The sequence below is a fragment of the Lichenostomus cassidix genome, chromosome 10 (assembly GCF_008360975.1).
Source record: "Lichenostomus cassidix isolate B80296 chromosome 10, HeHo_3.0, whole genome shotgun sequence".
NCBI lineage: Eukaryota > Metazoa > Chordata > Aves > Passeriformes > Meliphagidae > Lichenostomus > Lichenostomus cassidix.
Window position 1 is genome coordinate 11,863,797 of NC_139491.1, and position 17,735 is coordinate 11,881,531.

Sequence of the window (17,735 nt, forward strand, 5' to 3'; positions counted from 1 at the left end):
CCACTGCACCACCAGTATACACAAAACCCCAGCAGGTATGTTTGCTATTCTCTAAAAGCCGAGAAAACAATTACCAACATTTCACCTACAGCTCAGATTCCCACTTGATAATGAAACACTTTTTTAGTTTGCTTCTACCACATTACCTTGATAATCAGGTAGGATTTAGCCTAAGTCAACCAAGCTCTTTTTAACTGAATTTCACCAGATCAGTTTAAGAGCATCTACACCTGTTTGTGCATAGAAAAATAAATATTCCAGATCTACCTGCAGCTCCATCAAAATGATGTTCAGCAACATCAAGAGCTCAGGAGGATTTCCAGCAGTGCATTCAAGAAAAGCACAACAAGCTTTCTCACCTGATCTGCATCCCTTTGCTCCACGAGCACATGTCCTTGCGCAGGAGAAGGTTGTTGAGTGTCACAGCCCCAATGATGTAGAACATCTGCTTGACAACCTGTTTGATCAGCTCTGGATCCATGCCATGCTGGCACATGACAGAGTGGAAGGAGTTCAGCTGCCGAATGATGGAGTCCAAGGTGTAAGTTCCCTCATCAGCAATGCTGGATGTTCTCTTCCTCAGCCCTGTTGGTTTCACCCCTGACACACCTTGGATGGTCTCATGCTCCAGCATTCCTGAAACTGCATGGGATTGACAACATTATTGGGATGACTGAGAACTGCTGATACACAAACTTATTGTGCAAGACAGCAAGACAGAGAGAGCAGGCTGGGCTTTCTGCTAGCCACCATTTATCATGATTTCCTAGTGTGTGTCCCCACTAGGTTCTGCAAAATCTAAGTTTACAGGGGTTTTACAAAGATTCCAGCATGTGTATTTGAAAGGACAGTCTAACTCCAGCTAAGGAAAGTTACTTTTTTCCTCCCAGGGTCCTGTGAGTAGCGGAGTCAGCAAACCAAGAGCTGTTCCATTCTTCTAAATGTTGTGATTGGAAAGCATAATGAAAATTTTTGTGGGGGTACTGTCTGAACAGAAAATGAAAAGTATTCTTAAGGAAAAAAACTTTCTCTGAAGCTTTATCACTGCCTGTGAGTTAACTCCTCGTTGCTGTCCATAATAACAGCTAAACATTTTCCTCCATGTTAATTTCAACTAAGAGTTCTCATGTGATTAAAGTCTAATTTTTCCAGGGAATATTTCCCAACAGACAGGGCAACAAATATCAGATTGTCCTGACAGCTTTTTCCTGCAAATGCCTGATTCATGACAAGCATGAATAAGGTATACCAATTCATTCTGGCACTGCCAGAAGAACCAGTCACAGTTCAGTTTTTCCTCTAATCCAACCTGCCCAGCATAGTCCTTGTAATCTATGAATAGAATACCACAAGAACTACTAATGAAACTCTACTGTTCAGAAAAAAATAGATACATCTACTACCACCATCATGTTTTTCATGTTGGTGCTATATTGTGAAAATAAGAAATTCAACTTTGCCTTACCAATCATCGGTTGCAGAATATTTTCCAACACTCGGACAAGTTGTTGGTAGATCTGAATAGCCAAGTCACTCAGTACTTGTCTGTATTCAGCTAAATCAAAATTAGTGAGGCAGTGCTCATTTTGACGAGGTGTATTATGCTTCATAAAGCCCTGAATTCATAAAACAACAGAAATTATTGCTTCAGTGGAGTACAAAAATAGTACAAAAATAAAGAGAAGCTGGTTCAAATCTTATATTCCCGTGCTTTCCACTGCTGTCACCATCATTCCAAAAGGTGCAGCCATTTTAAGAGACTTGGACTAGATTTTGGGATATTACAGGATTTTTGTTAAAGAGCAGTGCTGACAACAGTACTGGAGAGCAAGAGAAATCAGAGTAAGAGCACTGCTTACCTCTTCTCCACTGTACTGCTTCAAACAGTGCAGAAATCGGCAGGTGTTTGACAGCCAGAAGGACACTGTTTCAAAGTCGTCTCCCCTTTTCTGAAGATAAAAACAAACACACTTCAGCAAAGACTGGTAGGAGAAATAAAATAACAAAATGCTAGATAAACAACTAAGTTAAAACACACTTTCTAGTAGCTCCGCATTCTGATGTTTTGCAAAACTGTGTATTTCAGTAATGTGTTAGAAAAGTAAGGGTTTTGGCAAAATGCCATTAAACACCCTCCCTGTTTTCCTTAGTATTTTTCATGAATATGATTTCCTTCACAGGTATGACCTTTCTGTGTTTTACAGACCCATCCTAATTGCTCTGTGCAGAAATCAAAGGGCAAGGTGACTGTATTCCCAAAATACCCAGTGACTCTTGTGAAGAGCCCAGAGGGGAAGACTGAAATGATACAGAACCAGCAGGAGGAGCAGGGAACAATTCAGTTTTGATGAATGCCACTCACATCATAACCATTTTGGCAGCCTGACACAGAAAATGAAACAAAACAACAAACCCTTCCCACCAAAGAACACAGGATGCAGTATATGCTGAGTAGTTCTGGAGCTCCATAGAGTTCAACTCTTTCACTTAAAAATGTTCAAAAATTCCAACAGATATCTAAGCTCCTGCAGGATTGTTTACTAAGTATTTTTTCAAAATTTGTAGCTTGATTAAAGGCTTGGCTTTTGACACATCTCTCTCATTTAAAAAATAAAAATCCATGTAAGCATAAAACACATTTATGTCTTAATAATGCCTTCGAGATACACCTGGCCTGAACTCTCATAGCCAACTCATTGCCAAGACTTTGGGTACAAACATATTATCATCAGTGTAATCTGTAGGTGAAGCAAATGAGGGAATCTGTTAACCAAAACTGCAAATGAAAATTGTTTAATTAAGCACTCGGGAGAAGATTAACAAAGACTCACTCCGCAAACTTTGACTACATCCAAAATTCATAAGCTGAGCCTCAGAGGAGGGAGACTATCCCAAACAAAAAGAAATTAGTTGTTTTCCCACTAATTCGATGCATCTCTGGTTCTATATGGATAAAAAGCCAGTAATGTAATTTGTTGGTTTTCTAACACAACTCTTGTTACTGTAGTGGGAGTTCACTGATCACAAATCCAGAGCCATTAATTGAAAGCCTTCTCCTCATTTTTCTAACATAAAATCAACAGCAAATCATAAATTAACTTTTTTTTTTCTAAATTAAGCAGACTAACAAACCTTCAACACTTTTTTGATGCCATTGATAGTGGAAGTCAACAACGACCTCACTTTCTGGTCATCGTTCAAGTAATCTGCATGGCGCACACACATGAACAGAATATATGCTGGTAGTCCTGGAATCAGGTTGACAGCCACCCCACGTGGTTTCAGCTCTTGGGAAAAACAAACACACATTGTCTTGTTAAGTGTCAAGTCATTGGAAGATGTTGTACAAGGTAATTGTAACCTCCCTAGTTAAGAGCATATGCATATACTATATATATATATATATTTGGCCAGTAAAAACTGAGAGAAAAACTCAGGGCCACTTTCTTAGTAAAAGAACAGAATAAGAAAACATAATTGCCTGCTAAAAAATATTTAGGTATGTTAATATGTACTCTACTCATCAGGAAGGATAATTAAATTGCAATAGACATTTAGGAATTGTAGATAAACTGAACACTGCCAAGACCAAAATAAGCAATTAATTTCCTAATGCAAATTCTGTGTTTTTATCATTCATGTTTCAGAGTGTATGGGAGCATATGAGAAAGATGCTTACCTAAAATAAGATTCTTGACAAGTTTTTGTTCATCCTCCTTCTTATATTCCAACATCCCTTGGAAGTCCTTTTCTTTCCGTGGAATGTTAACTGGACGAATAGGTTCATCAATGATTTGTCCAGGTGATATGTTCTCCATTTGGCCCACTTCAGAGAGAAAATTGAAAGAAATATTACATTTTCCAGTGAAACCAATACATACCAGAAACATTTCTACAACATTTCTAAGGAAAGTCTTGGCTCCAACAGGACGGGGAGAGAATATTAAGAGCAAAAGGGAGAAAACTCGTAGGTTGAGAAAAAGGTGGTTTAGTAAGTGATGGAAAAGGGGCAGGGTGGGAGGCAGAAAGTAAAGGCAATCATTCATGGTAACTCCCCACCCTGAGGAGACTAATGTCCAGCCAGCCTCAAACAACAGCTACCTTGTGTGCAAAAAACCCTCTTGTGGTTCCTGACATTAGGAGGTGCACCATATGGAATATTCCTTTGGCCAGTCTGGGTCAGCTGTCCTGGCTGTGTGCCCAAGTGCCCTCCCACCTGAGCTTACTGAGGGGACAGACTGGGGAAAAAGAGAAAACCTTGACACTGTCCAGCTCTGTTCAGCAGTAGCCAAAACACTGGTGTGTTCCCAGCACTGTAAATAGCCTCCAATCCAAAACACAGCATCACATGGGCTGCTATGATTAAAGTCAACTCCATCCCAGTCACACCTACTGCATCTTTCTAAGTTAATTAGGCAGTAAACACAGACAAAACTATGTTTGCAGGAACATTTTCCCACTCTGCATTATGTATGAACATTACTGGGATCTTGTCCAGTGTAGTAACCAAACAATACTGAAAGATTTTTTATAAAAACCACTTAGTTTGAGTCCCTAACCTTCACGTTCAAAAGAAAACTGGGTAAATCATTCCTGCCTGGTTCATATTTAGTATTGCTTTTCTCTTGACAAAACCAGATACTGCCTTTGAGTACACAAACAGTCCAGGAAACATTCCTTTACATTTAAATAACTTCTGCCTTCAGAGAAACACCAATCTCCTTTTCTCATCTTCTAAACAAATCTTGTAAAGGTTCATAAAGGAACACACAGAGCTCTGAGCACATGTCCTGTTTCTGCAATCAACAGAGGCTGAAGCCACTGAAGACCTCAGGCCCTCACAACTACTAAAACAGATGGATATGATGACAATTAGATCACAAAAAGTAAATGAAAATCTTTCAAAATATAAAAGTACCTTCCAGTTCACCGATCTTCTTAGCAAATACTTTCAACTGTTTCTTTAACTTGCGAACAGTTTTGTCTTGCTTTTCCAGCTGCTCCATTAAATCCTGTATAGTAAAAGAAGGGAAAGATTAAGATATGAGAACAATCCTGGACCGCGTGCCAGAGACAAAAACAGTGCTGTTAGAGTTACAAGGCAGTGAGGAAAGCTGAACAGAAGTGCCATCCTCTGGCCAAGGGCTGTAAGCTGGTACACTGCCTATAACACAAGCCAAATATTGCAAATATTATTGAGTTATGTGCAGCATGACAAAGGCAAAGCTCTTAGGCAGGAAGATTCTGCAGACACCCAGAACTAGGTCAGTTTGTACAGCAGAAGACATTTTGCTGCGAACACATCTCCCTAATGCTTCCTCCCTGCTCTTCCAAATGCCTCACAGAAATTGTTTTCTTTATTATTTAACAGCTATCCTGTATTTCTGCATCATTTATTCTTGCCTTCAGTACTGACTCCTCATTCAGACCTATCAATGTTATGAGATAAGTAAGAAATCCCTAGAAAGACCATAACTTGCACTCAGATTTACCAAATCAAACATCCAAACACCATTTCTTGTGTTGCTCTGCCATTTCCCTTGCTGTCATCACATTTCCTTATACCAAAACTGGTTTCTTACATCTTTTTATTCTGCACCCAAACAACATCTAGCACCTAAAAGTCCTATTCTTTCAATAAACTTCTATTTTTCCTTCAAAGGAACACTCCCCAGAAATCTATCTTCAAATAATTTTGTGACATATTTATTGTAGTACATTCATAAAATAATCATAATTATTTAACTATTCATAATAATTAAAAATGGGAAAGTCTTTCCAAAGGAAGCAAAATCTCAAGCTCAAAAAAACCTGAAAGCCATTCCAGGTTAAGTGTGGGAAAGTAACTTAGAAGAAAAATTATCTAAGCATGATGATTCTTCAGGGCACTGGTAAGAACATGAGGGACCATGAACTCCCTGTATCAAAAGCATCAACTGGGAAACTACACCTCTTCTAAAGTACTGAAAAATTTTAGTGCAGTATGGGTAACAACTTAGAATTAGGCACAAATCTGAGTAATGTAGTACAAGAGTTTACAACCTGATATAACATACTTGAGCAGTAAGATATTAGGCCTGTTGACAGAACAGAATTGAGGCCACGCTTCACATCCAAAGCAGTGTTCAATTTTACAACAGAAATCCTTTTAATAACACTACATACTTGTTGTCAGATAAAACAATCTCTCCTGAAATTAATAAAAAGACACAGCTAAGTTCAACAGACAGTTTCAAATGTATCAGGAAAGGGATATGATTTCAGGAGAACCTCTACATGAGGACGAATGAAGTTTTTTCTATGGTTCCTATAAATAAATTTAACAGATTTCACATCTCATTAAGATCTGGAAACTCATAAATTATATTCTTTCAAGCTCACATATGGTGCTGTCTGTCCTTAATTACTATGGAAATATTTCCAATGTCATCCGTCATGTTTTGCACTTCTGAAAAATATTAAAATAAGAACAAATTCAGGCTATGACTGGATTGCTGGCATTATTCACCTTCATAAGGACCTGTATGATCAGTCCTCTACCTTGCTGAACTGAACCTAAATGTATCAAAGTTTTTAACCACAGAGTAGTTCTGAAAATTGAGCATCTCTTGCATCATGTACCTCTTTTCCAGTAATAAGTAGTATTCAAAAAGAAACTGCTTTGCTCACAGTGTAAGGCTTGTATTAGTAACAAAACTGTGCATCAAAAAGAAACACAGATTACACAAAGGACACTAAGACTAACAAAAAAGCAGTGAAGGAAGTAATTGGCATCGTGAAGCTCTCTGCAGGGGGATTTCCTCTGAAAGGGAGAAAAGGAGAGAGCCTGCTTTTCAATTAGTGCTTCAGAAAGAGCGACTGAGACAAGAGAGAAACAGGATTCATGTGAACTACATACAATCATCCGCTTGTAAAGGGAAATCCGGTACAACTGATACTTCTTGGGATCATCTGCATACAACTCCTCATAAAACTGCAAAAACAGGGACAGGATTGGTTTTCTCCCTCCCTTTGAGACACTGACACTTCAGTGAGCACCACACAGATTAAATCAGAATACAACAAGATCAAGAATCTCCTATTTTTAGGTAGTCTAGGCCTGAGCTGTGTTCATGCCAGCACCTCCCAGAGAGAAGCTGTAGATGAGCTGCAGAACAGTCAATCTTTTAAAAATGGGCTGTACCAGGACTGTGAAAGCATGGAATACAACCTCTGTGAGAACAGGGACAGGGCATTTTCTTATGCTAATCAAGATGGGATTGCAGTGAACTGCAATTCTAACATGGCATCAGGAAAGCCTGTGAATTGTTTCCACTGCAGGGCTAGGAGTGGAACAGAAATATACACCCAAGCTGGAGTTGACTTGCAATACTCAAACATCAGAAATGAAATACTAAGGAATGAGTCTATATTTAACAAGTTAAATTACATTCAGTGTATTTGAAAACAAAGAGAACTCCTCTGGGATATAATTACATGACTCTGTGTTGTCTTGGGAACACAGAATGTGACGAGTGCATCTCTGGGGGGAAAAATGGCTAAAAATTGTAACATATGACTGAGCAGCAGGAGGGAGCTGCTGAGACACAAACATTCACCATCTACCTTTGCTAGTGAGAGACTGCTGCTGCTCAGGCAAACTTGTACTTTTAGCCAGTTCTCCAACATCTATCAGCTGAATTATCTGACACTTTCCTCAAAATCTTTGGCATTAAGAGAAGAGCCCAACAGTGATAACTTCTGTCATGTACGTAAGCAGGAAACACTACACCTTGGCTTGTTTGGAGGAAGCAACAGCACTCACAGCTAGGATTTTCAGGTTGAAGTAACATTTCCCTTTACCAATAACAAGCCAATTACATTCCAACATGGAATCTCTTTGGAAGATTTCTCCAGAAATGAAGCAGCCCACATAGGATGAATATACTCCTTTGTGGAAGAAGGTAGGGAGTTTTGCCCAATCCTTCCTTCAACAAAAATGTTGTGCAGTACACATGGAATACCAACTATTAGCAAAGTGACTTCTAACCAACTTTCTTTTTATGGAACTATTTCTTTTTTCAAAACATACTGAATGGCTGGAGCTCATAATACAGTGAATTATCTGTGTAGCTTCAGGCAGGGAGGAGAGAAATGGGAAGATAAATTACATTAAATAATTAAAGAATTACATCACAGTTTTCCAACAAAATAAACATATTTCAGAGGAAACACCACTCCTTGGCACTAATAGTTTTTATGATTTCTCTGGATATCAACGTTCTATTTAGCCATGACTAAACCCATCAGCTGAAATCTGGATCCACAAGCTTCCTCCATGCCCCAAACTTCAAACAAATTCTCTCAAACATTATTACTTCAGGAGCAATCACAAGCCTCTCTCTCCCATTACCTTACACTCAAGAAAACCACTACCCTCATGCAATTTCTTTGCAGGAAGCTGCCATCTGCAAAGTGATAAGAACCCAGAGGTGTGGCAGGTCTGTAAGTGCCCTGGCCTGCTCCTGCAGCCCCACTGCTCTTACCAGGTTCTCATTAGTCAGCCGGGTGATCTCATGCTGCAGACTGGCTTCAATGCGAGCCTCGGGAGGCAGCTGCAGGTTCTGGGCCAGGAGCTGCTGCTGCCGGTTGTTTTCCTCCTTCAGACTCTGGATCTCACCTCGCAGCGACTCCAGCTCGTTCTCGTGGCTCTTCTTCTGCGACTGAAGCTGAGACTCCAGCAGCCTAAGGAGGTTGAGCAACAGTTTGTGTGAACACATTTGGGAAGTTACATCCCCAGTTCTCAGAGGGAGTGTAAAGCTTTAGCTGCTGCTCAGGAACAATTAGCCATGGCTTGCAAAGGAAAATGAAAAAGGCAGAGTACTCTTTAAACCCTTCAGTGTGCCTTCTAATTAAATTAAGCTTGCATGATCAAAAAGTGAGGAGAGAGAAGCTAATTGTGACACTGCTCTGCGTTTCCTTTGATTGAACACATACTGTGCATGGTGCCACTGTGGCAATAAATGTAAAGCTAAGTCTTCACAGATTGTCACTAAAGGGGCTTTAAAGAGGTTTTACCTCAAAACAAACCAAATAATCTAAGACAAAGATGATGCTGTTTTCACTTAAGCTAGCACCTTGCAATATTAACAATGGAAAATATTTTTAGAGTTAACTTTTTCAGTCAGAAACCATTTAGCTGCAAATGCACATAAATCATCTGTATTTTTACAATAAACCCAACATTTTTTAGAGGGCTGTCCTTAATGCACAGAAGGTCAACAACAGAATCAAACTCAGATCTGGAATCCAGGAGTTTTATCCTCACCACTAACTTGTTCTTCCCCCTTGGGCACAATCACATCTCAAATTCTTCTCACTGTGAAACGGGGATAACAGGTACCAGCCTCCTGCCAGGCACTGCTGGGGGATCTACTCCTGCTTGCAAGGCACTGCCCAAGTGCTCTGACTCAGAATTTGGTACATACACAGGAAATGACAATACTAGTGACTACCAGTGTTCAATTAGACAATATTTCAGGGTTTAAATATGCATAAGGCAGGAACATTTATTAGTAACTAGACTGATGAAGCACGCAAGGGCAAATAGTCATTTACCTGCAGTGCACTGCCATTTAACATAAAGTTTCTTGTCTCTGCAGTGCCAGGACAAGTGGCAAGAGGCACAGAGCAAACCAACTCCCATCCTGCTCTGCAGAACACTTGCTCTAAGTTAGATCTTCACAGGTTTACACAACAGTGTTAGGTGTAGAATGTGTTAGCACCAGAAAAGCAAAGATTTGAGTTAGTAGCACTCATTGCAAAATACCCCTCCTGTAGTTACTGCTACCAAATGCACACATGGAGAACATCAGCAGTGCTGAGCTACTGAATTAGCTGTCAGGGCAGGACTGGGAACCATTTTGGAAGTCAGGGACACAGATGAGCACACAGAGCCAGAGCTGCACTTGCTGACAAGGTGCCTCTTGCCTGCCCCATGCCCAGCACAGTCCTTGCAGAGACCACAGTGATCCCTCTGGGGCTTCAGCAGCACCATGAGGAACTAGAGACTACTTCTCTTTCTTGGTTATTTTATGACTTATATTTTGAATCTGGCATGGAGAAACATGAGAGAAGAATGTTTAATTTACTGAACTTGAGACACAAGGAGAGTAAGACCCATTTCTGTTTGAGATGTAAGAGTATGCTGAAGCTACTTAAACAATAGTTTTATAATTACTAAAATGATTGTACTTCTTTAGGCTGAAAAGCAGTAAGGAACATCAATTTTGAAACTTGGTGCAAAGGCACACAAATAGTACGTGGCTACAAATATTTTCCAGCTGAGGAGCTTCTGGTGTTTTACAGTCTATTTTTGTGCAACTACTCTTATGAATTATGTATTGTTTGTTGTGTCATCTTATCTTTGTAAATGATAAAACCTGACAAGTAGAAAGGTCTGGGGACTAGGTTTGAGGAAACTCCTTAATTTGTATAATTTGTGTTGAATTTTTTTCTAACTGTTAAAGCAATAGAAGTACTGTAGCTAAAGCAAACCCATAGCAAGGGGCACAGTCAGCTAGAAAAGAAGATGCAAATGAAGAAAAAAAAAACATTCTGAGAAGTCTGGTAACCTGTTGGCTTGTTTTAACCCTTCATAAGCCAGCCAAAGTTCTCCGTCCTCATTCAGCATATGACAGTCCTGGGGAGATTGCCTTCCAAAAAAGGTGTTTAAAAAAATACAAGAGATATATGTGATGGTGATGAGGTGACACGGTAAGGACATTACACACTACATTACAGTTACCATAAAAGAGAAATAAAAAATGTTCTAAAACAACATAGCAAATTTCTTTTCTTGTTTATGTGTTTTTCTTCTTAATGATGAAATTCAGCTGTCAGTGACAGCCCGACTGGTCACAGCATTCTGTGCTGTTCCAACAAATGCATTGCAACAGACTGTTGTGAGCACTGAGGTTCAGAGGTGCCAAACCAGCCTGGGGAATGGAACCCAGGCTGGCCAATTACAGGCTAAGGAGACGGAGATCCAGAAAGCTTCCTTTTACATTTCCCCATTATTTCCAAATCCTTTCAAATATTGCACACAACAATTTTACTAATGAAATTGAATTATAACCCCAACTCTGAGTGTTGTCTAGACATACATGGATGGAACTTACTGAACACAACATGCACAGTGTGTCACAGCAGACCCACCCGATCACAAAAAAAGGAAAGAGAACTTGTACCTGTTGGTTTCCTTCAGTCCAATATATGCTTGTGCTATTTCTCCTTTGTCTTTCATCTTCTGTACATCCTCCAAGAGGATTGTAGCATCTGTCATTGTATTCTGGAAAAACAATAATTTCCAGTAAATTTAACAACATAACTGCGCCTTGAATCCATGTTTTCTTCACTTTACCATGTGGAACATTAATCCTTGGGTAGCCACATTAAATTAGTGTGAGCAAGATATTGGTTCATAATTTCTATGTTCACTTGACTTATTTTTTGAAATAAATGCATACAAAATGGTCAAATACCAGTACTGTAAGTGGGTACATCTTAATCGCTTTCCATTTGTTCATCACATAAAAAGAACAAGATAAATTTCAAGAAATGTTGAATTTGCATTTTATTCAAGTTACCAGGAACAGCTGCTAATACTGAAACTGAAGCAGCATAGTTTTGCCAGCTTAATTCTATTAATATTTCTTAAACACCGCATTATATGGAGTCTTCCAAATCTCACATATTTCTCACTTCATGTATTTTAAATACTCTGTCAAAGCAGGAAAGAATTTACAAGGGCTTGAGATTTTCTGATTTACATAGCATTTTGTTTGTACCATTTTGTTTCTGTTTTGAAAGCTTTCTATTGCACTTTTGCTTTCTCTTCAGTAAAACTTGAAATACTTAATAGAGGTTGACAAGTCACCTTGGCCAGTCTGAGTCATTGCTGTGGAGTACCACAGGACTTCAATGAACACAAGAGATGGAATTCTGACTTTCTGACTTTCAAAACAAGCAGATGCTGTTTTCCTGAGCACAATTTTGCAAAGTATTTACAAAAACAGCTTTGTGGACATAAATTCTGGAGCCTAGATCTCTGTGCCTAGTATGATTCGTGTTATCTAATATGAAAAACAATAAAATATGTAAGCTTCTCAAAGAATTATTCCCAACATCTTTATGAGATCTTTGAGGTTTTTCCACTATTAATTTACTGCTGCATTTTGCCTGCTAAGATCTATCAAGCTTTAGCAGTCTGAACATCAATCATTTAGAGTCAGTTCAGTTTCTTATGCTTACATGTACTCAACTACATTTTCTAATCAAACATTCAGTACCTGCAGATCACAATATGAGTCCACAATGTTCGTTGCTTGCTGAGGACAGCAAACACTCTAAAGTAAGGAACTACTTCATACCATACACTTTTATTTTGTTGTGAAATTCATGGTTTTGTAAGTTAACAGAGGTCTGATCCCTGTATCACAGTGCTTACTGGTCCACTGTTCTTACTTTTCAAACATACTCAGCAAGAAACATTGACAGAGCTGACTAGACCAATTCCTAAATCTTTCATGTTCAGGTTGTCATAAACTAACAGTTCAAATCTGTTAAATCTGCTTGTTTTGAATTAACTTGTTTCCCTGCGTGGAGCATGAAATGGGGATGCAGAGGACACAGAATTATGAGAAAAGTTTTCCAATAATATCAAGGTGAAGAGCAAGAACAACTTCAAACGCATGTAGGTTACTTAAGAGGCAGGGAAATGACAGCTCAATATTGCTGAGAGTTATTTTAGCATTTAGGAAGTTCTGGTTTGTAACTGTAGGAGAAAATGTGTACCTTATCCTCCTGGCAATCAAATTGGCAGGCAAGAAAGAAGAAAAACAAAACATTAAAAAAATCTGTCTGTGCTGCAGCTGTCCAACCTAACAAGCAGAAGCTATCTGCAAACTGGCTGCTAGCCATCCCACAGGTCACCTTCCTGTTTCCCTCATACTCACAGCTGCTGTAAAATCAACACTTGCATCCCACCACTGCTGAGAACGTGTTATTCAAGGATTTACCACTCAAATTTTCCTTTACAATGCTCCAAATTCTACAGAAAAATGTGTTTTGTTTTCTTTATAGTCAATCATTTAAAGCAAGACTTACACATCTTCATGCATCACAGACTTGCAGTTTACTTAGGATAAATACAGACATAATTTTGCAGCAGCAAAGGAAAGATGACTTATCTGTTCATTCCTTGCTGCAGTTATGAAACACAAGATAGCTCAGTTCAGTGGAAATTACTAGTTCTTTGATTTACGTGATATCTTTTCAGATTAAATGCTTCCTATTTGCAAAGCTATTACTTCCCTAACTATCTCATCAGAGTCAGAGCTTTTTAGAAGATGTGCATTTCAGTGGTCATAATCTACTCTTCTTTCTATAAAAGTCCACATAAAAGCAATAATACAGAATTTATATATCTTCACAGGTAATCTTTATGAAACATTACTGATTTGCAATCATATCGATTTAGAAGAAATTGTTCCTTGTACTGACTATTAATTTAAAGGAATTACTGAGAATTCCTTGAAATTTTCCAGTCAAATCACACACTAGAGAAATGATACTGCACCCAATGAGAGTTATTTGTGCACTGTTAAAGGAGTCTGGGGGAATCACACCTTTGGCACAGCTTGTACATCTTTACATGATGCTGGTAGAGAAACCCCACACTGGTTTATTAATACAAGTTCCCAATTCAGACTGCTGTGATTTGTGCACTAATAATGGATCAGTGGATTACACTTAGAAAGCTTTTCAAACCTAGACCATTTTTCCTGCCATTTCAAGCACACTGTTAAATTCAAGCAAGCATGTCAGTGATGCAATGTAACTTTCCTTTCAGTGCATCTGCTGAGTGTGCTTTACCTTGGGCTGAATGGCCTCTTTCTGGCTAACAAGCTGAGACCTCAGGATGAGAACCTCTTCCTTGCGTACTTCAAGCTCTTCACTGACTGAGGTCAGCTGCTCCAGCAGGACTCTGTATGCTGGGGCACCAGGGGCAGTCACCTCAGGAGCTCGAGTCTCTGTGAGTGCCTTCTGCAGCTCATTCAACTCATTCTTCAGTTTTTTATTCTCAGATTCAAGCTCTTGGCGCTGCAAGGAACAGGGACAATTCTGTCACCCAGCAGCATTGCAACATGTCTGTAACTCACAGGTACAAAAGTATGGATAGAAATGGTAAAAATGATGAGTAACTGCAACAAATTCATCAGTCTCTCCTGTATCCCTGGCCTCTTGACCATAGTCAATAGTGTCAGGGAGGATTTCACTAACAGGACTATCCTTTTGTCTGAAGTGCAAAACCATAACACACAGACATGAATCAGACCTGATGGGAAAAAGGATTGCCAATCTTTTTTCCCTCTTAGTCTTCCCTCAGCAAAAAAAAAAAATTAAGTTTATAACAGACAGCGGTCAGCAGGCTAAGAAAATTCTGCATCACTATTAGGAAATATTTTTAGTTTTAGAGGTCTACAATATGCAGTAATTTAAATAATGTTTTCGAAAAAGAAGACTACATTCATCACTGTATTTTTGCTCAAATTAACTTGCAAGCTGTACTAAGTGTTTTAACAGAGAACTCCCCCTGATTCAGGGGATCTTTTTGTTCTGCAGCTCCAGCCACACATTCTACAACTCAAGAAGAGCAGTCCTACAATGAAATGACTGCTGGGGAATATTTGTTCTAGTTTCTCCAGCTACTATTTGGAAACAGGAGAGCTGAAGTAATTTTCTATGCCACCACAAACAACTGGTGGCAAGAGTCTCACTAGAAAATAACAGAAACCTCTGTTTTAGAATTACCTTGAGCGACTCATACTCCAACTCTGCACCTCTTATGGGAGGCCTTTCTTCCTCCTATGAAAGAATACAGACAAGTGTGAAAACTAAAAATCCTTCATTGAGGTAGGAAAACAAACGGGAACGGAAATTATTCTCATAATATTTTCAGTTAGTAAAACTGGAAAATGCTCATTCTGGTACTGCTAACTGCTGTAGTTTGAATATTGGCATTGTCTGCTTTACTTTTGAGTTTATGACACATAATTGGTTAATATAAATAAAATCACATCCTGTCACTGGCAATGAAACAGAGCAGGATGAATCCCAGCATGCTAAAGAAATTCACTGGTAGAAATGTTGTAAGAAACAATTACCAAAACTGGTTTCATAATTATCTAAGGACTTAGGGAGACCAAATGAGGAGAATTTAAATTACAATGAGCTAAATGCATCTAAGCCCAGTGCTTTGGGTCTACATCCTGGTTGAAACACTTCTTTGGCCTAAAATGAAGAATTACTCATTGTCCCCAACATTTAAGTAGATTTCCTTATGGCTATTCCTTAATAAAAACTGCCTTTCAGCTTTAAGTGAAGTCCAAGCACTTTTTGTTCCTGCTGTCTTCCATCAGAGGGTCTCAAGGACCTTGGAAAATTAAATAACCAGTCCCTAGAACTAAGTACCAGTATAAAACTTGTCATTAAACAAAGCAAGTGCTAGAGAAAGACAAAGATTTAGTGAAAGCCAGTCAGCATTCACAGAGCCACTGCTTCATAAGAAGGGACACTGGTGTCAGCATTTGATCAGCTGCAAGGAGTCCACCTTAGCTTTAGCACGAAGAGCCTGTTCTTCCTTTCTGTCCAGCTCATCCTGCAGGGATTGCTTCTCTTGCTCCAGTTCTGAAACCCGTTTCTGCAGCTTGAGGAACAGAGACATGTCCAGCGGTGCTTTTTTCTCACTAGGCTCCTGCTGTAGAAAGAACAGAGGCAAGTCAACAACTATTCCCCTCCCACAGCACAAGAAAGCACGACAGTGAGTAAAGATGGGAAACAGACTGGGGAAAGAGAGGAACACAGAAATGTTACTCCATTCTGAGAGTTGACTATCTAAAATATTTCATCAGCTATCAAACACTATTTTAGAAAAGGATTTACTAGTATAAAATGTTTCTAAGCCTAAAGCCTAGCAAAAGAAAGCACTAGAGACTACCTAGCAGACAGGAGGTCTATAACTAAGCATACCTTATATTCTTATTTGTTTGAAGGGGGTAAAAGGAGGAAAAAAAAGAAATCTGTGGTTAGACTCACCTGCAAACAACTGTAAATAAGGGCTTTCTTGGTTGTTTGTTTAGTTTCAAATTATTTCTATAGTAAGCTCTTCAGCTAAAGAGAAATCTTTCTGGTGATTTGCAGGTTAATTTAGTGGGATGTGACACAAAAAATAGGTACCAGGAAACATATTTTATCCATTTTTCCTTTTATGATGCTAATTATACAGCCTGTCCTGAGCGTAATCCACTGACTTCTTCACTATTTTCTGGGCAAGGACCAGTGTTTGCAATTTGAAGGGGCATTAAAAATTGTTCATCAGCCTTTTTGTACTTTATGTACTGAGAAGATGAAAGTATTTACTATGAACTGTACTATAAAATTTTAAAGCCTAGAAAAGGGACTAGAAAATTAATATTAATGACTGCAGCAGACAAGCAAGCACAGCCATTTCCACTTCACCTCCTTTTACTGTTGAGGGGAAGAGTCAAAAACCACACCAACAGCTCAGGAAAAAGAGAACAGACTTTTGAGTTTTCTGGCTTTACTGGTTTGCATTGAGGTGGGTCCTATTTTTTTAATGTGGTTTTGCATAATTAATCTATATTGTGAGTCTAGAGTCAAACTGGAGAATGTTAAGGTGTTAAACAAATACAGTGCTGCATTCATTCACTCTCTTGTGTGAGCTCATTTTTTCATTTATATTCTAAAACCCAAACCTGGCTCTAGAACAGCAGTTCACTAAGTCTGTCAGCCAAAGGAAAAGATGGCATTTGGCTCATATGTGAAATCCAATCACATGTAGTTGCACAGTCCCCTCCTGATTAGCCATGAATGAGCATCATGCTGAAACAATTACGAAAGGTGAAAACCAGAAGTGGGAAGGCAAATGATGAAAGAGTGAGCAGAGAGGCTGTGCCAACCCCAATGCGTCAGGATATTTGCATCCAGAGGAGAAAATAATTCTCTGTGGAGGCTTTCCAAAGCAGCAGAGACAGCCTGCCAAAAGCAGCTCTGGAGATCCCTAACACAGGTAGAGGGCAAACAGGCTGTGCTGTGCCCTGGCTCAGAGTTTAGGAGATCTTCAAAATGTACAGAAAAAGCTTTGACTCTAGGAAGTGCCAAGCACAGCCAGACCTCCACCCTGAGGGCTCTGTGTTTGCAGTCCCACTGTGCTGGGACTGGACAAAAGGGGGAATTATCTTGGAAAATACTATCAATGGCTTGGGGCTGCACCACAAATCATTCATGGTTATTATTCATTAGCTGAACCAAGTCATCTTTCTGAACATTTCTGAGCATCTTTCTGATAATTTCTCTGAACATCCTGGGATTTGTATCACTGCATATGCAAAGGAAACTCCCATTCTGGGAGTTTTATTCCTCATGAAAGAGAGAAAAACTGATCCAACACAAGCTGCTCACCCGTAACAAGAAACTCATTCCATGTAGCTACTAAGAATGCAGCTTGCAATTTTCAATCATTGAATATACAGTAGGGAGACTCCTCAAGAAATCTCACTGGTTTTCTAAATTCCCACTTTGTCCTGAATAAGTGATTGTGCTTACCAACACTGACAACCAAATGTTTCACAGATGCAAATCAGGTGGATCACCAAGTATCTAGACTATGCTTA

General features: G+C 39.2%; 1 protein-coding gene across 8 annotated transcripts in view; it reads right to left on the bottom strand.

Moving 5' to 3' along the window:
• The window catches only part of MYO5A (myosin VA), a 97,821-nt gene that overhangs the window by 6,543 nt on the left and 73,543 nt on the right, over positions 1–17,735 (bottom strand). The window contains exons 26-38 of one of the 8 annotated variants that reach the window (XM_085070655.1): positions 15,653–15,796; positions 14,854–14,907; positions 13,915–14,142; positions 11,229–11,329; positions 10,614–10,694; positions 8,526–8,724; positions 6,899–6,973; positions 4,919–5,012; positions 3,680–3,826; positions 3,133–3,287; positions 1,860–1,949; positions 1,466–1,616; positions 360–642 (exon numbers count right to left, since the gene is read on the bottom strand). In XM_085070655.1, the coding sequence (XP_084926781.1) occupies positions 360–642; positions 1,466–1,616; positions 1,860–1,949; positions 3,133–3,287; positions 3,680–3,826; positions 4,919–5,012; positions 6,899–6,973; positions 8,526–8,724; positions 10,614–10,694; positions 11,229–11,329; positions 13,915–14,142; positions 14,854–14,907; positions 15,653–15,796 (1,802 nt within the window). Of the gene's footprint in view, positions 1–359; positions 643–1,465; positions 1,617–1,859; positions 1,950–3,132; positions 3,288–3,679; positions 3,827–4,918; positions 5,013–6,898; positions 6,974–8,525; positions 8,725–10,613; positions 10,695–11,228; positions 11,330–13,914; positions 14,143–14,853; positions 14,908–15,652; positions 15,800–17,735 lie in introns of all 8 variants that reach the window. The other 7 variants (XM_085070654.1, XM_085070660.1, XM_085070657.1 and 4 more) reach the window with 7 other exon arrangements.